The 22,288-nt window shown below is 41.4% G+C and overlaps 3 protein-coding genes across 4 annotated transcripts; 1 reads left to right on the top strand and 2 right to left on the bottom strand.

Annotated features, from left to right (window-relative positions):
* Positions 1 to 2,284: 2,284 nt before the first annotated feature.
* Positions 2,285 to 6,142, bottom strand: LOC115795288 (keratin, type I cytoskeletal 18-like). The gene is made up of 7 exons (XM_030751102.1): positions 5,697 to 6,142; positions 5,467 to 5,549; positions 5,183 to 5,339; positions 4,941 to 5,102; positions 4,739 to 4,864; positions 4,297 to 4,526; positions 2,285 to 2,740 (listed from the first exon to the last, which is right to left on the bottom strand). Exons 1-7 carry the CDS (start codon positions 6,087 to 6,089, stop codon positions 2,725 to 2,727), a joined length of 1,167 nt encoding a protein of 388 aa, XP_030606962.1. The 5' UTR covers positions 6,090 to 6,142; the 3' UTR covers positions 2,285 to 2,724.
* Positions 6,143 to 6,318: 176 nt separating this feature from the next.
* On the top strand, positions 6,319 to 10,695 carry LOC115795271 (intermediate filament protein ON3-like). Of its 2 annotated transcripts, none has more exons than XM_030751091.1 (9): positions 6,319 to 6,632; positions 7,394 to 7,602; positions 7,732 to 7,792; positions 7,875 to 7,970; positions 8,058 to 8,222; positions 8,314 to 8,439; positions 8,526 to 8,746; positions 8,885 to 8,910; positions 9,642 to 10,695. In XM_030751091.1, exons 1-9 carry the CDS (start codon positions 6,471 to 6,473, stop codon positions 9,842 to 9,844), a joined length of 1,269 nt encoding a protein of 422 aa, XP_030606951.1. In that variant the 5' UTR covers positions 6,319 to 6,470; the 3' UTR covers positions 9,845 to 10,695. The 2 variants fall into 2 exon arrangements, with proteins under 2 accessions (XP_030606951.1, XP_030606952.1); XM_030751092.1 differs by having other exon boundaries at positions 9,596 to 9,781.
* A 9,093-nt stretch (positions 10,696 to 19,788) lies between these two features.
* Positions 19,789 to 22,209, bottom strand: LOC115798865 (keratin, type I cytoskeletal 18-like). Its single transcript, XM_030755859.1, has 7 exons — positions 21,764 to 22,209; positions 21,535 to 21,617; positions 21,251 to 21,407; positions 21,009 to 21,170; positions 20,807 to 20,932; positions 20,366 to 20,595; positions 19,789 to 19,801 (listed from the first exon to the last, which is right to left on the bottom strand). Exons 1-7 carry the CDS (start codon positions 22,154 to 22,156, stop codon positions 19,789 to 19,791), a joined length of 1,164 nt encoding a protein of 387 aa, XP_030611719.1. The 5' UTR covers positions 22,157 to 22,209.
* Between the last annotated feature and the right edge of the window lie 79 nt (positions 22,210 to 22,288).

The raw sequence follows: 22,288 nt of genomic DNA, 5'->3' as shown, positions 1-22,288 counted from the left end.
ACCTAACAAAACAACCCCCTATGAGCAAGCACTTGGTGACAGTGGAAAGGAAAAACTGGGCTTAATAGAAAGAAACCTCCAGCAGAACCATGATCAGGTATGGGCAGCCATCTGCTGTGACCAGTTGGGGCTGAAGGGAAGGAAACAGGACAAAAGACATGCTGTGGAAGAGAGCCAGAAATTAATAACTAATGATTAACTGCAGAGTGAAGTATAAACAGAATAAAAAAGAGGTGAATGAAAAAGAAACAGTGCAACATGGGAACCCCCCAGCAGCCTAGGCCTATTGCAACTTAACTAATGGATGGTTCAGGGTCAGCTGATCCAGCCCTAATATAAGCTTGATCATAAAGGAAAGTTTTGAGCCTAATCTTAAAAATAGAGAGGGTGTCTGTCCCCTGAATCCAAGCTGGGAGCTGGTTCCACAGAAGAGGGGCCTGAAAGCTGAAGGCTCTGCCTCCCATTCTACTCTTAAGTATCCTAGGAACCACAAGTAAGCCAGCAGTCTGAGAGTGAAGTGCTCTACTGGGTGAGATACAGTACTATGAGGTCTTTAAGATAAAATGGGGCCTGATTATTCAAGACCTTTTATGTGAGGAGAGGAATTTTTAAATTCTATTCTAAATTTAACAGGGAGCCAATGAAGAGAAGCCAATATGGGAGAAATCTGCTCTCTCTTTCTAGTCCCTGTCAGTACTCTAGCTGCAGCATTTTGGATCAGCTGAAGGCTTTTCAGGGAGCTTTTAGGACAGCCTGATAATAATGAATTACAATAGTCCACCCTAGAAATAATAAATATATGAATTAGCTTTTTGGCATCAGTCTGAGAAAGGGTGTTTCTAATTTTAGAAATATTGCACAAATGCAAGTATGGAGTCCTACATATGTGTTTATTATGTGCATTGAAGGACATCCTGGTCAAAAATGACTCGGTGTTACTGGAGGCCAATGTAATGCCATCCAGTGTAAGTGTCTGGTTAGACACCATGTTTCCAAGGTTTGTAGGGCCGAGTACAATAACTCCAGTTTTATCTGACTTTAGAAGCAGGAAATCAGAGATACTCCACGTCTTTATGTCTTAAAGATACTCCTGCAGTTTAACTAATTGATGTGTTTTATTTTGCTTTATTGGACAGATAAAGCTGGGTATCATCTGCATAACAATGAAAATGTATGCAATGTTTTCTAATAATACTGCCTAATGGAAGCATAGTGAAAATAGAACTGGTCCTAGCACAGAACCCTGTGGAACTCCATAATTAATCTTAATGCATGAAGAAGACTTCCAATTTACATGAACAGATTGGAGTCTATTAGACAAACATGTTTCAAACCACTGCAGTAAACAGGAAACACAAGCTACAATTCACACAGGCCCACCCAAACTGGATAATAAAAGAGTAGAAAAATGCTGCCTGGTCTGATGAGTCTCAGTTTCTGCTGCAATACAGATGGTAGGGTCAGAACTTGGCGTAACATGAAAGCATGAATCAGTGTAATGGTTTGAGGGGAGATTTTGTTGGTGCACTCTGGGCCCCTTAGCATGAAGTAACCTGACCACTGTGTACCCAACTTCTGAAGGCTGCTTCCTGCAGGATGACACACTATCAAACTTAGACACACATTATATCAAGGCTCGTTACAAGTCTTCAATTTTGATAATAAAAATATCATGTCACTGCTTTTTTACACCACTGGTTTACACGATTTTAAATAAATAAAAACATGTATACATATAAGTGAGTCTGGTAGGGTTTGCAGTCATATTCCCGCCTTGGAGGAGCTGCTTTTAACCATCTGTTCTGTCATATCTGTTTTTTTATCTTGTTGATATTAATGCACCTGATTTCAGAGAAAAGTGAGAGGAATGTTCTTCAGTGTTTTCAAGTAAATTTGGCAAACATTGGATGGTTAAATTCTCTTGAATGGAAACATTTTGCTGTTGCCATTTCTTACATTATGGCAAACTGTGTAACCTTGGTTTTGAACCACTGACAGTCACTAAAAAGGGACGTTGAAGGGTGTTACCTGGGCTGAAGGATATAGTGATGGACATCTTTAAGCATTTTCTGACCTAAGTAAAGAGTTTCATGGTACTAAAAGCAAACTTTGAGATCAGGATCATGACAGTTTGTAATCAACTTTATTATTTTTTATTCAAATTAGCTGCCTTACTGACGTCTGAAGTAGGCATGGCTGGGAATGACTGAACCATCACTCCAGTCACTTTCGAATAATTCATGTATGAAACAAGAAGTCAAGGACACACTCTTGGGTGTTTGTCTTTCAAAACCACATGTATTTATTTCACGCACAGCTGAGAACAAACACCTCAACCACACCTCAGAGTAACTTTACAGGTTGCAGCACCATCACAGGAGGCAGCTTTAATAAGATACTTGGCTGGCCAACTGAAAAGACCATATAGCTGAAATGGAGGGGGGGGGGGGGGCAATTAAAGATCAAGCTGTCACCACTTTACTCTCAGTTTTAGACTTTTCTTCTACTTTCTCAGAAGAAGATGAGGAGGAAGAGGAAAAGGAGGAATCCATCTTAGTTTTTTTGGATTTTTTCTATTTAGCAGGGCTGCTGACTAGATCTGCTTCCTTGCTTTCAGCAACCTGCCTTAGCCTGGATTGCGGGTTTCTCCTCCACTTTACAGGTGGGGGGGCACTTCCTTATTTTTCAAGTGTTTCTTCTTTGTCTTGCTGCTGTTCAGGCACATCAGCTTTCGTTTGGTCTGTGAACAAAAAGAGACACATGGTAGAGGTTACAAATGTGCTTAGTGTCCTTTTGGTCTGTTAGTCCCTTTGATCTTTTCGAAATTTTTCTTGAGAATCAATACATTATCAGTTGTTTGGTGACTGATTTGCATGTAAAAAAAAAAAATCAATACTGAGTCGATTAAGATGTGGAGTTAAAATAAAGTACGTCTGCAATGATTTAGTGCATTTTAGTGATGTGAATAGCTTTAAAAGAATAGTTATAAAATTTGGGGGAAATCTGCTTATTTTCTACCTTACTCCAGGTTTTATATATATATATATATATATATATATATATATATATATATATATATATATATATATATATATATATATATATATATATATATATATATATATATATATATATATATCCATCACTGGAGTGATGGTTCAACTTAATACCTTGGCATTTCAAAATTTCAAGTTAGATATCTCAAAATTAAGGTATTAATCTAAAAATTAATACCTCAAAAGTTTGAGTTATGCATCTCAAAATCTCGACTTAGCTCTGCCTGGCTTTTTTGTTTTTAATGGCAGAAACAAGCTTCTATAGGATGCAGCTAGCAAAAGATAAATGTCTATAAAAACTAAAATATTCCAATTAGTGATGCCACATAAATGTTAATTGTACATTTTTAATTTTGGCTTTTGTGCAGAGTAAACAAAGGTTTTCACACAGCCTTGATGGCTGATTCCTAATTTTCTTTGTGCTGAGCTAAGCTAAGCTAGCCATCTGCTGGTTGTATTTAAGGGTATGAAATAAGCATACTTCCCAAAAGTACTCATTCAGCCAAAGTGATGAGGTTAGCTTCTTGGTTTACACTTGGCTTGAAATGAAACCAAGGGTCAAATTCTAAGGGTTATCTTTACTTTGTTTCTCATTGGAGAGCCAGTCTGAAAGCATTTCAGTCAGTAACTGACCCAAGAATATTTTAGTGATATAAATCTTGTTGATCAGGTTTCAGCATTCAGACACATGATAGTCATTCATTATAATTTACTTTTTTTTTGTTTCCCCTCCCCGACAGATCTAGAACTTACCTGTAGGCTTTGTATTCTCCGAACAAAACAGCATGCTGTCAGGGAAGATATGAACATTCATACATGGTGTTTTCCCATACTATTGAACTACATTAGGCTAACATTTGCAGACCAGAGAAGAGCAGTCCAGAAAATCCCCCACACATTAAACACAGTGTGGGTTCATGTTAAAGGGATAAGGCAGGAAATATAAAGGGGAAAGTGCCTCAGGCATATTGTTAGCAACTGCCCTTCAACTTGATTAAAGTTTCTGTTTTCTTTTTATGTCATTGTTTAGAATTAGACAAACTACAACAAAACTGAAGATTTGGTTTCACGTGGGATACCAGTCCCGTTGGGTTAAAGTCCCACAGTTGACTGATTATACATGGGAGTAGGGCACCAGGTGATTAACCAAGACACTCTTTTGCTACTACCTGCTGGCAAACTTGTTTCATACTCATGACAGGTTTCAAAGTAAACGGGACGTATCTGCCATCATGCTCACCTTTCAGGATCAGCAGTTAAGCCAGAAAGAAGCTCGTGGTACTGCTCGATCTCTTTCTCCAGCTTCATCTTGATGCACAGCAGGGCTTTGTTGATTTCCAGCTGTTGTTCCACCTGTGACCTCACATTCCTAAGATCCCTCTCCAGATCAAGAATGATCTTGTTGCTTGGCCCCAGGCGTTGACTGTTCTCCATTTTGATGTTTCTCAGGGTCTCCTCCAGATTGCGGATCTGAAAAAGGAAGAAAATGAGGCGAGACCTTAAAAATAATTTACCCTTTCTATGTTCAGAGTTTGTTTTGTCACAGTAGAAAGGATCCAGGTGTCATTTGGTAAAAAGGTGCAAATTGTTAGGGAGAAGCTTCAACCTTGTTGCATTTTTTTGTTGCAGCGTCACAGTGTCACTGTATTTGAACAGTGTTGTGTTTGTTTGTGTGCAGTTACCGTGCTTTTGCTGGCCTGAATTTGAATTTCCACATTTTGCTTCTTTTTCATGAGACTTTTGAGCTCATTAGTTTCAGACTTCAAGGTCTCGGTGTTCTTGGCCTCTTCTACCTTGATGGGTTCAAACTGGAAGGAGGAGGAAAAAACAGTGAGATAAACAGAGACAAGGAAGCAGCTCGCTGTCAACTTCAGTTTGCAGTACCTTGTCTTTGTACCAGTCATCAGCCTCCTTCAGGTTCTTCTCAGCGATTTTATCATAATGCACGCGGACATTCTTGATAATGTCAGCCAGGCTGGAGTCCTGGGACTTAATCTCCACGTTCACGTCAGAGTCCTTGATCTTCTCAAGCAGAGAATTGACCTCCTGCAAGAATCACAGTTACAAGTTTGTCAGATTTCACACAATAAAGCAGAGTGTGCAGTTTGAGTGTGAGTGTGCCTCACATTCTTATGTTCCTGCTTGAGACGCTCGAGCTCCTCTTTCACCATTTCGATCTCCTTCTTGTTCTGCTCACAGTTCATTTTGATGTCATCTTTGGTCCTCCTCAGGGCCTCCAGGTCTTTCTCTAATTCTATGCATGCTTTATTCTCATCATCCAACCTGCAAACAATGGAAGGAGCCTGACTTCAAATTCTACAAGTTCTATAAAATTCTATAAATGTTATGTTGCTGTTGCAAAGTTAATTTTTCATGTTCTGAGCTTTTATCTAGATTGCATGACACTCACTTGTTGTTGAAGTCCTCCTTGGCCAGTTTGCTGTTATCAATCTGCAGCAGTAGCTTAGCATTGTCATCAGTACTGTCTTTGATCTGAGGAGATAAGGGCATGCATTAATACTTATAATTTGAGGTATTTATTTAAAAAAAAAAAAAAAGTGTGACTGCAGCAACTGAAAATGTAGTTGGAAATATATTTGCATGTGTGTTCCAAGAAATAAAGAATGAAATCTGACCCACCTGCTTTTTAAGGTGATCCAGAGGTTTCAGGATTTCATCCCAGTCACGTCCCTCGGGTATTTTCCTCTTGGCCAGAATATCATCGATCTGTTTCTGCAGATTTTCGTTATCATTCTGTAGCTGCCTCACTCTGTCCAGGTAACCGGACAGCCGATTATTCAGGGTCCGCAGTTCCTGCTTGTTGTCCTCAGAAGGGAGAGGAGCGACAGGAGTGTCATAACCGCTCGGAGCCGCGGAAGCTGTAGGCTGAGCAGCGGCTTTGGCGATGGGAGCGGAATCTGTTTCTGTCTGATTGCCCAGCACTTTACGCAGCCCATCCAAGGTCGATACGGACGCCCGGGCGCCCCTTCCCCCGGCTCCACCAAACATGCTGGCAGAACTGTTTTTAGCCATTATGATTGCTGCTGGATGAGAGAGAGCAGACGCTGACACGGAGAGTTTAAGACCGGAGAGTAAGCTGATGTGTGTGCGGGATACAGGTAGGTTTTATACCTGTTTTTTACGCACGAATCCGCCCACAGAGATGCCATTGGTCCCGGTGCTCCTGGACAGACTGGTTCAGAGTCGAAATTCAAGTATTTCACGTTGACTTTTCATTTTTCTCACTGTAATATCGCACTTGTCCTCTTGCGATTGGACGCAAGCGGAGTTTAGGGCAGGTGATGGGTTGTACCTGTCCACCTTAAAAGCAGGTGATCTGCAGGGTTGTCGGTGCCTTCTCCGCTCACCTGTTCAGCCGCACTCCAGCTCGCTGTCTCAAGCTTCAGCTTCAACATGTCCAAACCAGGTAACTACAGCAGCCAGTCGTACTCCCCCAGCGACAAGAAACCGATCAAGAGCGTCCCGACCGACAACAAAATCGATTCATCGGGAAAATCCAAAGAGAGGGATGAATTGATTGGACTTAATGACAAGTTCGTCGCGCTGATTGACAAGGTTTGTATTATTATTATTATTAGTAGTAGTAGTTTTTTGTTTGTTGTTAATACCGCCTTGTTTAGTTATATTATTTAAATAATCTGATTGTATCAATCTGATTATTTAAATATGTCACTGAATAAGGAAGCGACAATTAAATAATGTGTAAATTAATAAACATTCGATGAATGATCAAAGTAAAACAAATAAATTACACAAAAAATCATGTTTACCTCCTTGCTGTCTCCTGGTGAGTTATATTTTTGTTATATTCAAATCTTACAATTCAAAATCCAAATGGTTAAAAAATTTCTGCGCACATTTTCCTTTTTTTAAAATCTTTATTTTTATTTATTTTTTTTATTTTAAATTATTTCCACTTTATTTTTATCCTATTTTATTTAAAACAATGCAAACGTCCCCTGATTAAAGATACACTGTTTAAATGTTGTCTCTGGAGCATCTATCAGCTCAAACTAATTCTGTTGCCGGAGGCCACAAAAACCAGTCCCTGTGTAAGCTTCCCTTCATGTGAAAATGAACAGAGGAAGGCCTGCGTGTAGGACGCCACCTTGTGGGAAAATTAGAGAACTTCAACGTCTGAAAGGGTCACCAGTGAATTGTACAGTATAGTACAGTGAAAATTAAGGACTCTACATTATGTTTGGTTTGGGTTTTTTTGAGAAAAAAAAATCGTTTTTTTCTACACCTACATATTTGATGTTCCAGCTGCATTTCTACTCACTTTTCCTCCTACTGTGTTTGTCTGTGTCTTATAGGTGAGAAACTTGGAGGCTGAGAAAAAGAAACTTGAAACAAAACTGAAGATCCTCAAGGAGCAGGAGGACTACAATGGGAAAATCGAGGATCTTGTGAAGCAGCTGGAGAATGAGCTGGAGCTGCAGATCGATAGTTTGAAAAATGACCGTGAAAAACTGGAGAATGAGCTGCAGGATACTCAGCGTGATGTAGATGATACCAAGAACAGGTCAGAAAATCTCAAAGTGAGGCTGATTTTACTGAACAAAATTGCTCAAATTTTGACCACAAGACTCATAACTTCATCTGTTTGGCGTAAACTTTTTTTTTTCTACCCTTTATTTGGATTCGGTTTCAGGTATGAAGACAAGGTGCAGAAGAGAAATGATCTGGAGAATGACTTTATTGTCACCAAAAAGGTACAGGAAGCTTTTTATGTTTATTTCATCACTGTATCATCACTGTAGGCACATGTATGCATATTTAATGTGTGTTTAACAGGAAGTAGATGAAGGTCACTTGGCGGCAGTAAATCTGGCTGTGGAGCTCGAGGACCTGATGAGAACGCTGGCCTTCCTCAGGATTGGCTATGATGAGGTAAAGACTAATAAAGAGATGAAACACAATTCATGTTTTCGCTTTTTTTTTCACACTAAATGCTGTCTCCACATCTGCCACCTGCAGGAGATCAAGGAGCTGGAGTCACGCATCCAGAACAAGACAGTGGTCATAAATGTCGGCAGTACACGCCCTTTTGAAATGGACCAGATCATCAAGGCCGTTGAGTGTCAGTATGCTAACATGGCTGCCCGCACCAGGGAGGAAGCTGAGCACTGGAACCAGAGAAAGGTGAGAGTATTTTTTTTATGATTGCTTATAAAAGATTCAGTTTGATCACAGATGTTGTGAGTTGATATTCGATTCCCCCTTCCCACTTTAGATTGAATCCCTGGTCCAAACTGCGGGACAGCGTGAGCAGGAAGTGCGTGACGTAAGGAGGGAGATTTCAGACTTGCTTCGTCTCATCCAGAAGCTTAATGGAGACCTGGAGGCTTTAAAAAGGAAGGTTGGATTCCTGCAGATACCTTATTCAGACATCAGCACACAGTTTTTCTGTCCAATCAGCTGATGATGTTTTCTTCTCTGTTTTAGGAAGATGCCCTGATGAAGGACATTGATGACGTTAGAAAAGAGGGTGAAGACAGTCTCAGCAATGCCCGGGAGCATATCACCCTGCTGGAAGAGGCCTTGAGACGAGCCAGGCAGGACTTGGCTTCACTGGTCCGTGATCACCAAGAGTTGCTGAACATCAAGCTGGCCATGGACATCGAGATAGCCACCTACCGCAAGCTGCTGGAGGGCGAGGAGCAGAGGTATGTGAGCAGAGGCAGTTTGGGAATGATCTCTGTGTGAGAGAACATTAATATTCAACAGATTAAAAAAAAAAAGAAGCATATTTTCAGTTCAGTGTGTAAAGCCTATACTAACATCAGTGTCTGTTCCATCTCCAGAATGAACGACCTCCTGCGCCAGCTCGGTGAGATTTATTATTCTAAAATAAGCAGCACTACTGACATTCAAATTTGTCTCTTTCTTCTTCATTTCACTAATTCTGGAAAAATTTCACTTAAATTAAGTCAAAAATCTATATTGTCTAAGAAAGTGGTTTCCAATAGTTTAGGCTCATGATCTCTCATCATATTCTTCAATTGTGAACAGTTCAGTGAACACGTGATAAATTAATTGCTCTTTCTAATGTGAATTATTTTGGTGTTGAAATTATCCAGTAATTACCCAGTAAGTAAAAAGTAAGCTCTGACACCTTGTAGAACTTTGTCCTACAACCCTGGGTGGGGGATCTGAGCTTTAGCTTTAAAACCACTGATGTTAAAATGATTAATTTCTTCCTATTAAAACACTAACAAAGCTTCAATATCCAGTATCCAATAATACATTAATGCTAATCAAGATGAGCATTTTATATTCCCAGAAAAGGACACATTTTTGGTGATGTAGTAAATCAATAATGTTAGCAGGGGACAAGAAGGTTGGAGAGGTACACAAAGCACAATTTTAACATATAAAGACACATAAAAATCAAAATTGAAAAATAAATAAATGCACATTTCAGAAGCAAACATGTAGCACCCATTTAACACACACCATCATTCTCATGATTCATGTTTTGTGTCCTACTAAAATCAAACCTCTCTTTCGCTCAGATTTCTAAAAACAAACCAACCAATCCAAGTCCTTACTTGCATGCAGACGTTCACCTGCCGTTGATGCGACACGTGCCAGACAAAACAAAAGCCGCAGAACCGACCCCTGTCCCAGATACCACACCCATCATTACCCCGGACACTACCACAATCCCACCAGTGTACCCCGCCACCAGGAAGCGCCTGCTGATCCGGTTGGAAGTAGAAGGCGGCAAACTTGTGTCTGAAAGTTACCAGTACACTGACTGATCAACTGGGACCGTCCATCATGCCTCTGTCTGCTGCACTGCAGCTTTACAGTGTGTCACCTTAACCATGCAGGGTCACAGTGGGGCTTTTAGCCTTCCCAGCTGATATAATGCCAGAGGCAGGATGCATCCTGGACTGGTCCAATCCATCACAGGCCTATATCCGCAAAATGTGAATCCATCCAAATGAAAATGTGAAATGAATTCAACTTAAATTAAATTTATTTAAATTAAATATCCTGATTTTTTTTTTTAATATGATCAATTGCTCTTGTTTTGTGTGCTTTCTGGAAGCGTGAACAGTAACAGCAGCTTCACGGCAGGTTGAACGTTTACCTACAATGTGCGCCTGAATTTGTTCATGTCAAGCAGTGTTTCTGAAAAATCTTTTTTTATCTTTGTTTGCATTTGTAAAGACTTGCTGTGTTCCAGTAGATTTTTTTGCTGTTGTTCTGTTTCTCTCGAACATTTATGACCTTAATAGGAATGGGGCATCTCTCTGTTGTAAAGCCTGTCTAACACTGCAAAGGTTTCTCAGCGACAACAGCAGTAAAATAAGGAACTTGGAGGTTGAAAGGTGTGATAAAAGATGTACACACACGTATTGTTTCTTAAAGTCACAAGGGTTTTTGGAATAACTTTTCATGGTCTGAACTTAAAAAAAAAAAAACTCAAACTGTTTCAATGGTGCTGTGTGCTCTGCATCTTTATACAATGCTGCAAATGGATTTTGTTTTTTTCTTAAGTGTGTCTGGAACTTCTTACCTCAGCTATGCCAAAGTGATAGCATGAAATGAGATTACAGAGTTTATTCTTTGGGTGAAAGTGTGCAATGCAATACCAATAAAATAATCAAGCAAAATGGCCAATGTGTTGGTTGTCTTTCATGCAAACATATAAAAGACAAAAAATTGTACAAACAAATAGCCTACTATGACATTCCAGAAATCTTTGCTTTACTGCAGGGCATACACACATATGCACTGCCTGACCAAAAAAAAAAAACGGCCCTACCAGAATTTAACCAACCACATATTCAGTGGATTATCACTACAGTGATTCAGCTGGCAACAGATTATTTAACCCTAACTGATGCAGTGACAAGCTCCTCATTTCTAAGCCATGTGAGATAACATATTCTGTCATGGAAAAGGATGAAAACTATTAAAACTGGATTAACAGCTTTCCAACACAGTATTAAAACTAGGGATGGCACGATACCACTTTTTTATGTCCGATACTGATACCGATATTTTACATTTGGATATCGGCCAATACCGATATAAATCCGATATTTAAAATTGATCCAGGCATTTAAAAACATTTTTAAAAAATTTTAAAAAAAGAAGTCAGCAGTCTCTCACACAACAAAATCAAAGTCTTTTAGTTGTCCCACATACAAGACTAAGGACCAGGGCGGGCAGAGCTTTTTAGGCAGTGGCACCAAAGCTCTGGAACTGTTTACCACTCCAACTCCATTTAGCTGACTCTGTGGCATCATTTAAAAAATAGTTGAAAACTTTTCTGTTTAACCAGGCTTTCTGGTTTCTGACATTATTTTTATTCTTTTTCTTTTAATATGGTAATGTTATTATGTTTTTAACATAGTGTTTTCTGGGGGTGGGGGGGTGATATTGTGTTTTAATTATTGTACAGTGCTTTTCTGTCTGTGAAAAACGCTATATAAATAAACTTTACTTACAACAATAACTATCACCTGAATCCTGTTGCTTCTGTGTGAGAAGGTGATGCTTATGGCATGTTGAAAATTTCATTAGGGCTGCAACTATCGATTATTTTAGCAATTGTGTATTCTATTTATATTGATTACCCAAGTAACTGGATAAGAAATACTTTTTTTCATATTAACAGTTCATCTGCATATTTTAACTTCTGTACTGCAGTTTTTCCCTGTGTGAAACAAACAGGGTGGATGGAGCAGCTACAAAGTTCTCTTTTCTTCACTCACTAATCAGGTGGTTGATGAAGGATCTCCAACTGTTTCCCAGTAAAGGTTTAATGGAGGTTACAGGGACGAAAAGGCTTCTTTTGGACACTAGAAAAACATTTCCTTCTGCTCCATCAGAGCTCACCGGCTCCGCCTCTTTGCGCTTGTGCAGACAGACTGCACGTAAATCAGCTGACTGCTGCTGTTGCGTCATCAGTGTTCACGTGAAAAACTAGGGGCTGCGTGAGCGCAATCTTGTAATGCTTTATATTTACAAGCATTCTCCTAAATACATTTCTACTGCAGGTCTATATTTAGTCACAAATCAGGGATTAAAGTATCAAAAATATTTTGACGGGGAAGGGGTTCTTCCGGTACCGGATGGTCACTAGTGCTAATAGCTGCGCTCGGTAGCAGTATGTCCGGGAGCTGAAGTAGAGAAAAAAATAAAAGCTGATTCTCAGCACAGCAAGCACAACACACAAACAAGGCAGAGAGCGGTGGAGGAGGAAAAACATGTCAGCGATGATCGCTCGGTGTCAAAGGTAATCCGTCGCAGCGACGGAGGATCTGAGGGGGTTGTTTTCTAACTCCTGATCCCCCACTCCATTCCAGTAGGTGGCGGTAATGCAGCTCTAAGCTGGTTTGGTCAACCGCAAACCCACAAGAAGAAGAAGACAACTGAGCCCTGTAATGCAGCTAATGTGAGCGAAACGTTATTTAATGTATCGGATTACATTTTTTTATTTCTTTCCGATATCCGATCCAGTAATTTAGGCCAGTATCGGACCGATACCGATACTGAATATCGGATCAGCGCATCCCTAATTAAAACCTGGAAGGATAGTGGCGAACCATCACCTTCAAGAGAGAAATGTGATTGTAAAAATGATTTAATTTAAATTAAAGCTTTATTTACTAAGTGCAAAACAAAAGGCAAAAACGTAATTCAGGGCAGGAAGCACACAGTGGAACCAAGAGTCAAACATTGACAAAACACATGAACATTGATGTGGACGCAACAACAAGCAGAGGAAACAGGACTAAAATACACAAGAGGGCTGATGAGGGGAGTGGAAACAGCTGGGAACACAGGTGAACCAAGTGAGACTAAAATGACTAGGGGGAACCAAAACAGAACATCACACACCAGGAGTCAGACAAGGAAACAAAGACATGGACTAGACACCTAGCAAACTCAAGGAAACTAGAAATCAAATCATAACCAAAACCAAAAAACAAAGCACAACAAAAAGCACTGGGTCATAAGGAACCAGGACCATGACAATGACTGTGGTTCAGGAGATAGCTTGTGTCATCTACCAGTTGACTGTTCAATCCCTGGGTCCTCCTGTTTGCATTGTCAAAGTATCTTTGGGCAGGATGCCGCACCCTAAGTTGCCCACGATGCAGCCATTGCAGTGTAGTTAAGTGGTTAAGGATAAGTGCTTAGACTCAGAAAAAAATGGGCTTGTATGATGTTTTGTAGTAAGAAAGCACTTTAAGTGTTCAAATAGAGTAGAAAAGCATTATATAAGTACCAGTCTATATACCATTTACCAGTGCATGATCCCAGCAGTTTTGCAAAAACACACACACACACACACACACACACACACACACAGAGAGAAAGAGAGAGAGACGGGGGGGGGGATTACATGAAGAGGATGTGGGATCTATGGTTTCTTCGAAACCCAACATTCAACCTAATGGCGAAACAACTTGTGACTCAGTGTTCAAACATACGAAGGAAGCAACTGCTATCACAACTAGAGACTGATGAGGTACAACACAAATCCTACGGCAAGGGAGAGCCAGGACGACAGGTCAGGGGGGAGATTTCATCATCCCCACACTCCAAGATTGGGTACCAAGCCCCAATAATAACAACAAGTACAATGAATACTAGAGCAGCTGACCTGAAAGATAAGATCATCGCTAAGAAGGAGAACTGGACCCCTTGATGCCAACTACCAAGATTACATGAAGTACTCTCTGAGGATCTACTAGAAGCTGCGAATGCAGCACTAAGGACAATCCCTACCACTACCATCAATGAAACCAATCAGTTGATGTATAACATGACAGCAGTGATCCTTGAGATGTTTGGCTATAAGATGAATAGCAATTATGAGCCGTACCCTCCATGGAAACGGCAACTAGAGGCTAAGATCAAGGCAGCACGAAGGGAAGTTAGCCAGCTCTCAGAGCTGCAGAAAGGTGTAATGAAGAAAGCGGTGCCTAAGAAGTACAACAGGCTGTCCATACCTGAGGCCTTAGAGACTGCCAAGCAAAGACTCACAGCCTTGGCTAACCACCTAAAGAGGTATACCACAGAGATAGAAGCCAGGAAAATAAACTGGATGTTCTCTACCGAACCATCCAAGGGATATCGTCAGCGGCAGGGGAACAATATGAGAACAGCACCTCCACCAAGGCTGGAGACGGAGCAATACTGGAAGAGCATATGGGAGAAGGATGCGTCACACAATACCAATGTTCAGTGGCTAGTAGATCTAAGAGCAGACCACAGCAACCTCCCTGAACAGGCTCCAGTAACCATCACAGTGGCAGACATCCAAGAAAGAGTCTCCCACATGAAGAGCTGGACAGCACCAGACCCTGATATGATTCACACCTACTGGCTGAAGAAGCTAACTGCACTCCATGAGCGCCTGGCAGCACAAATGAACCAGCTGCTAGATGCTAAGACACACCCAGAATGGCTGACTGAAGGCCGGACAGTCCTGATCCCCAAGGACCCCAGAATGGACCAGTTCCATCCAACTACAGGCCCATAACCTGCCTCAGTACAACATGGAAACTCCTGTCAGGCATCATAGCAGCTAAGATGAATAGGCATGTGGCACAATACATCAGCGAGGTCCAGAAAGGGATAGGCAGAGAGACCAGGGGAGCAAAACACCAGCTACTAGTAGATAGAGCAGTCACTCGAGACTGTAAGACCCAACTGACCAACCTGTGCATTGCCTGGATTGACTACAAGAAAGCTTATGACTTGATGCCACACACATGGATCCTGGAATGCCTAGAACTGTATAAGATCAACAGGACCCCAAGAGCCTTCATCAAGAACTCAATGGGTATGTGGAGAACAACACTAGAGGCCAATTCCAAGCCCATTGCACAAGTCAACATCAAGTCTGGGATTTACCAAGGAGATGCCCTGTCCCCACTGCTGTTCTGCATAGGCCTGAATCCCTTCAGCCAGATCATCAACAAGACTGGCTACAGATACCGACTACGGAATGAAGCAAACATCAGCCACCACCGACATCAAGCTGTATGCTAAGAGTGAACGAGATATCAGTTCACTGATCCATACCACCAGGATCTACAGCAATGATATTGGCATGTCATTCGGACTGGAGAAGTGTAGTCGGTTGGTAACTAGGAGAGGAAAGTAGTCAGAACTGAGGGGATTACACTACCAGAAGGCAACATTGCAGACACTGAGGACAGCTACAAGTACCTTGGAATACACTGGCAAACGGGAACCATGAGGAGGCCACTAGGAAAGCTGCAACCTCCAAGTAACTGCAGAGAGTAAGGCAAGTCCTGAAGAGTCAGCTAAATGGGAAGAACAAGATCCGAGCAATCAACACCTACACCCTGCCAGTTGGCAGATACCCTGCTGGGATAATAAGCTAGCCAAAGGAGGAAATAGAAGCCACTGATGTTAAGACAAGAAAGCTCCTTATCGTGCATGGAGGGTTTCACCCCAAATCCAGCACCCTGAGACTGTACACTAAGCAGAAGGAAGGTAGCCGAGGATTAGTGTGTGTCAGAAACACTGTCCTAGATGTAACATTGAAGATCCATGAATACATCAGGAAGATGGCCACAAAGGATCATGTGCTTAGTGAGTACCTCATGCAGCAGAAACCTGAGAAAGAAGAGGACGAAGAACAGGAACATCATGGAAGGAGAGGCCTCTGCACAGCATGTACCACCGGCAGATAGAAGTAGTGGCTGACATAGATCCTACTGATGTCTGGACAAAGCTGGACTGACAGACAGCACAGAGGCACTAATCATGGCAGCACAGGAAGAAGCGCTGAGCACAAGATCGATAGAGACTGGGGTGTACCACACCAGGCAAGACCCCAGGTGCAGGCTGTGCAGAGATGGCCCTGAGACAATCCAGCACATAACAGCAGGGTGCAAGATGCTAGCAGGCAGGGCACATATATGGAACACCATAACCAAGTGGCCGGCATAGTATACAGGACTATCTGTGCCAAGTATGACCCGGAAGTCCCGAGGTCAAAATGGGACACACCCCCAAGGGTGGTTGAGAACAACAGAGCTAAGATCCTGTGGGACTTCCAGATACAGACAGACAAACTTGTGGTGGCTAACCAACCGGACATCATAGTGGTGGACAAACAAAGGAAGAAAGTCGTGGTGATAGACGTTGCAATACCAAGTGACAGGAACATCAAGAAGAAGGAACACGAGAAGCTCGACAAATACCAAGGGCTCAGAGAGGAGCTGGAAAGAATGTGGAAGATGAAGGTAAGAGTGGTCCCCATGGTAATTGGTACACTCGGGGCAGTGACCCCCAAACTGGGAGAGTGGCTCCAGCAGATTCCTGGAACAACATCCAAGATCTCTGTCCAGAAGAGCGCAATACTGGGAACAGCTAAGATACTGTGCAGGACCCTCAAGCTCCCAGGCCTCTGGTAGAGGACCCGAGCTCGGAGGGCAAAATAGACCACCCGTAGGGGCAAGCTGGGATTTTTTATATATATTTTTATATATATATATATATATATATATATATATATATATATATATATATATATATATATATATATATATATATATATATACAATCCATTATTTATTAATCCTATTCTGCAATAGGTGAGATTTATGTCTTACCAGCATGAGTGTGCGTTTGTACACACATCCCACAAAATGAGAAGGCATGATTCCTTAAATGTCCTCCTTTTACTGTAACCCATAATCAGTTCCATGTTTTGGATGACTTACATTTCACAGATGGATTTATAGACATTCATGGGTGGGTTCAATTTGAAAAATACAGTGATGTACATTATGAAATCAAATAATGGTTGTTGTTCCTGTGTGTAAGATGATACACTTGAGGCATTAGCACAGAGCAAAGCATACATTTGTTTCCGTTCCCTCCAAGTGGAAGGAAATGGGCCAGCGCCAGTAACAAACCGCCCCTTTGTCTTAACATGGTTTAAGATTGTGATTGGCGTTGAATCACATGTGCTGTCTCTTCCGCAGGCCTACATTCACACACGTATGAGGGCCAAGACGTCAGACTTCCTCAAGGTGCTGAACCGCGCTCGACCCGACGCCGAGAAGAAGGAGATGAAGACCATCTCGTAAGTAGCCTCCACCCTCCTCCTCCTCCTCGTTTCTCTCACAGTTATTGAATAACAAGAAAAGGCCATTATGATCTTAAACTGAATTCAATCAATTTTACTTCATACAGTCATACTGGCAGAGTTTAAAGCCTCCTCTTCACCTTTAGCATTGTCCAGATCTTACACAAAGACTTGTTCATGGATCACAAGAATCTTTGTTCAAGATAACTCGTTTTTACCTGCACAGCTTTTTCACTGTTTGAAATGAGTCACAAAGTATCTTTCACTGTTTCATCACAGGTGTGCATGCATACAGCCTGAGCTCTGAGAGGCTTTGTACTGAGGGTAATGTGTAACTGAAACAGAAACAGGCTGCCTCTCATTCTACAAACGTGGCAGTTGGTTGATAAACACTTCTCTTAAATCTTAGGCTGGGCTACAGGACGGGGGAAAAAAATAAATCAAACATCACATTTCATTTGTCACGCAATGACATGAAAGCATGCGACAAATGCTGTTATAAGTAGCACTATCGTTTTTGATTTTCAGGTATGTTCAATGATGAATGGAATCTTCCAGTAGCTCAAATGGCCTCTCAGGTGTTTTGCCAAAACAGAAAACAGGAAATGCATAAACAGCTACCCATAAATATTTGTTTTTAAAAACTAAGGAGTGCAGTATGCAGTTGTTTCCTTGAAGTTGTTTGGACCGCTTTTGTGTTTGAATACAAAGCTGTAGGCAGCAGTTTGCTTAGTTCAGCGTGTCTGCCAGAAATGGGATGGGGAACGCTGAGCGTAGCTCCACTTTATGGTAACCTACCAGCACATTAAAAGCTGCTGATGAGTCAGATTTGCTCAGTTTTCATTGACTCCAGCTTCATTATTAAAAAGGGCATGAGTGAAACTGTTCTCCTCTAATGAACTGTTGTTTATATTTATTTGTGACGTCTGCCGTGTCTTTCTTTACATTTTTAGAGAATGGTCTGTAAAAAGAGAAAATATTCAGCGTGCGGCAGTTCTCCAGGTGAAAATGCCTTGCTGATGCCAAAGGTCAGAGGAGAATGGACAGACTTTTTCAAGCTGATAGGACAGCAACAGTAACTCAACCACCTGTTACAACTAAGGTATGCAAAAGAGCATCTCTGAACACACATCAAACTGAACCTTGATGGGCTACGGCAGCAGAAGACCACATCAGGTACCACTCCTGTCCGCTAAAAACAGGCAACACAGGCTCATCCAAACTGGACAACAGAAGATTAGACAAACATTGTTTGGTTTCAAGAGTCTCAATTTCTGCTGCGGCATTCAGATTCATAATTTGGTGTAAGCAACATGAAAGAATGGAGGGATCGTGGAGTTGAAGTAAGCAAATCTGCATCAACGGTGTGATGCTGTTATGTTCATATGGACCATAATTTTAAGGAATGTTTTCAGCAGCTTGTTGAATCCCTGCCACCAAGAATTAAAGCAGTTCTGAAGGTAAAAGGGGGAATTAATCTGGTACTAGCAAACCGTACCTAATAAAGTGATCAGTGAAAGTACAAATTCCTGTGATGCATGACTTAAACTTAAAACAATGTTAGCTTAATGCGTTTGATTAGTCTTGATTTCGGTAATAAAAAATATCATGTAACTGCTCTTTTCCACCACCAGTGTGTGTGTTATTAAAGAAATAAAAACATGTATACATATAAGTGAGTCTGGCAGGGTTTGTATTCATATTCCAGCCTTAGAAGAGCCATTTTTTTCTGTTCTGTCATATCTGTTTTTAGCTTTTTGGTACTCAAGCACAAAGAGGAATGTTTTTCAGTGTTTTCAAGTAAATTTGGCCAACATTCAATGGTTAAAGTTTCTTAAATGGAAGAATTTTGCTCTTATGCTTTCTTAAATTACAACAAACTGTGTAAGCTTGGATTTGTTTAGTGGCTAAAAAAAGGACATTTAAGAGTGTTACCTGGTGCTGAAAGATGCAGTGATGGATATCTTTAAACATTTTCTAACCTAAAAAAAAAAATTTAAGCCACTAAAAACAACTTTGCTTTGTGGAGATCAAGATTGTGACAATTCATAATCCACTTAAATGTTTTCTATTCAAATTAGCTGCCTTAGTGACATCTGAAGTAGGCGTAACTGGGAATGATTGAACCGCAACAGTTGTCACTGCCAAATAATTCACACATGAAACAAGAAGCCAAGGACACACTGCTGGATGTTTGTCTTTCAAAACCACATGTATTTATTTCACGCACAGCTGACAACAAACACCTCAACCACACCTCAGAGTAGCTTTACAGGTTTTTGTAGCACAGGAGGCAGCTTTAATGAGATACTTGGCTGCAACAGAAAAGACCAAATAACCCGGAAAAGGGGTGGGGTGGGGTATTAAAGATCAAGCTGTAACCACTTTACTCTGAGTTTCACACTTTTCTTCTACTTTCTAAGATGAAGAAGAGGAGGAGAAAGAAAAGGAGGACGAGGACAAAGAGGAGGAATCTTAGTTTTTTTGGTGTTGACTTTATTTTGCTGGGCTGTTGGCTGGAGTCGCTTCCTTGCCTTCAGCACCTGTCTTCGCCTGAATGGTTGAGTTTACAAGTGTTTTTTTCCTTGCTGCTTTTCAGGCACATCAACTTTACTTTTCTGGTCTGTGAATAAAAAAGAGACGCATGTTAGAGGTTACAAATGGAGAGGAGCCACATTGCCAGTCTGCAAGCATCTCAATCAGCAATTGACTCAATTCTATCTTAGTGATAAAAATCTTGTTGATTGGGTCTCAGCATTTAGACGCGTGATAGTCGTTCATTGTGATTTACTTTTTGCCCCACCGACAGAACTTACCAGTGGGATTTGCATCCTCTAAACAAGACAGCATGTGACGTGGTGCTTTCCCATGCTGTTTAACTTTTAAGCTACATTCAGCAAAGGTTTGCAGACCAGAGAAGAACGGGCCTTTACAGAAAATCCCACACACATTAAAACACGACATGGTTTCATGTTAAAGGAACAAGGCAGGAAATATAAAGGGGAAAGTGCCTCAGGCATATTGTTAGGACCTGCCCTTCAACTTGATTAAAGTTTCTATTTTCGTTTTCTGCCATTGCTTGGAATTTGACAAACTGAAGATTTGCTTTCATGTGGCATGCCGTAAAAGTCCCACAACTGACTTATATATGGAGTAGAAAACGGGATGTATCTGCCATCATGCTCACCTTTCAGGATCAGCAGTTAAGCCAGAAAGAAGCTCGTGGTACTGCTCGATCTCTTTCTCCAGCTTCATCTTGATGCACAGCAGGGCTTTGTTGATTTCCAGCTGTTGTTTCTCCTGTGACTTCACATTCCTAAGATCCCTCTCCAGATCAAGAATGATCTTGTTGCTTGGCCCCAGGCGTTGACTGTTCTCCATTTTGATGTTTCTCAGGGTCTCCTCCAGATTGCGGATCTGAAAAAGGAAGAAAATGAGGCGAGACCTTAAAATAATTTACCCTTTCTATGTTCAGAGTTTGGTTTGTCACAGTAGAAAGGATCCAGGTGTCATTTGGTAAAAAGGTGCAAATTGTTAGGGAGAAGCTTCAACCTTGTTGCATTTTTTTGTTGCAGCGTCACAGTGTCACTGTATTTGAACAGTGTTGTGTTTGTTTGTGTGCAGTTACCGTGCTGTTGCTGGCCTGAATTTGAATTTCCACATTTTGCTTCTTTTTCATGAGACTTTTGAGCTCATTAGTTTCAGACTTCAAGGTCTCGGTGTTCTTGGCCTCTTCTACCTTGATGGGTTCAAACTGGAAGGAGGAGGAAAAAACAGTGAGATAAACAGAGACAAGGAAGCAGCTCGCTGTCAACTTCAGTTTGCAGTACCTTGTCTTTGTACCAGTCATCAGCCTCCTTCAGGTTCTTCTCAGCGATTTTATCATAATGCACGCGGACATTCTTGATAATGTCAGCCAGGCTGGAGTCCTGGGACTTAATCTCCACGTTCACGTCAGAGTCCTTGATCTTCTCAAGCAGAGAATTGACCTCCTGCAAGAATCACAGTTACAAGTTTGTCAGATTTCACACAATAAAGCAGAGTGTGCAGTTTGAGTGTGAGTGTGCCTCACATTCTTATGTTCCTGCTTGAGACGCTCGAGCTCCTCTTTCACCATTTCGATCTCCTTCTTGTTCTGCTCACAGTTCATTTTGATGTCATCTTTGGTCCTCCTCAGGGCCTCCAGGTCTTTCTCTAATTCTATGCATGCTTTATTCTCATCATCCAACCTGCAAACAATGGAAGGAGCCTGACTTCAAATTCTACAAGTTCTATAAAATTCTATAAATGTTATGTTGCTGTTGCAAAGTTAATTTTTCATGTTCTGAGCTTTTATCTAGATTGCATGACACTCACTTGTTGTTGAAGTCCTCCTTGGCCAGTTTGCTGTTATCAATCTGCAGCAGTAGCTTAGCATTGTCATCAGTGCTGTCGTTGATCTGAGGAGATAAGGGCATGCATTAATACTTATAATTTGAGGTATTTATTTAAAAAAAAAAAAAAGTGTGACTGCAGCAACTGAAAATGTAGTTGGAAATATATTTGCATGTGTGTTCCAAGAAATAAAGAATGAAATCTGACCCACCTGCTTTTTAAGGTGATCCAGAGGTTTCAGGATTTCATCCCAGTCACGTCCCTCGGGTATTTTCCTCTTGGCCAGAATATCATCGATCTGTTTCTGCAGATTTTCGTTATCATTCTGTAGCTGCCTCACTCTGTCCAGGTAACCGGACAGCCGATTATTCAGGGTCCGCAGTTCCTGCTTGTTGTCCTCAGAAGGGAGAGGAGCGACAGGAGTGTCATAACCGCTCAGAGCCGCGGAAGCTGTAGGCTGAGCAGCGGCTTTGGCGATGGGAGCGGAATCTGTTTCTGTCTGATTGCCCAGCACTTTACGCAGCCCATCCAAGGTCGATACGGACGCCCGGGCGCCCCTTCCCCCGGCTCCACCAAACATGCTGGCAGAACTGTTTTTAGCCATTATGATTGCTGCTGGATGAGAGAGAGCAGACGCTGACACGGAGAGTTTAAGACCGGAGAGTAAGCTGATGTATGTGCGGGATACAGGTAGATTTTATACCTGTTTTTTACGCACGAATCCGCCCACAGAGAT

This window comes from Archocentrus centrarchus, chromosome 2 (assembly GCF_007364275.1).
Source record: "Archocentrus centrarchus isolate MPI-CPG fArcCen1 chromosome 2, fArcCen1, whole genome shotgun sequence".
Classification (NCBI taxonomy): Eukaryota; Metazoa; Chordata; class Actinopteri; order Cichliformes; family Cichlidae; genus Archocentrus; species Archocentrus centrarchus.
Note: the sequence above shows the minus strand (reverse complement) of the source record. Positions and strands in the feature narration are given on the sequence as shown.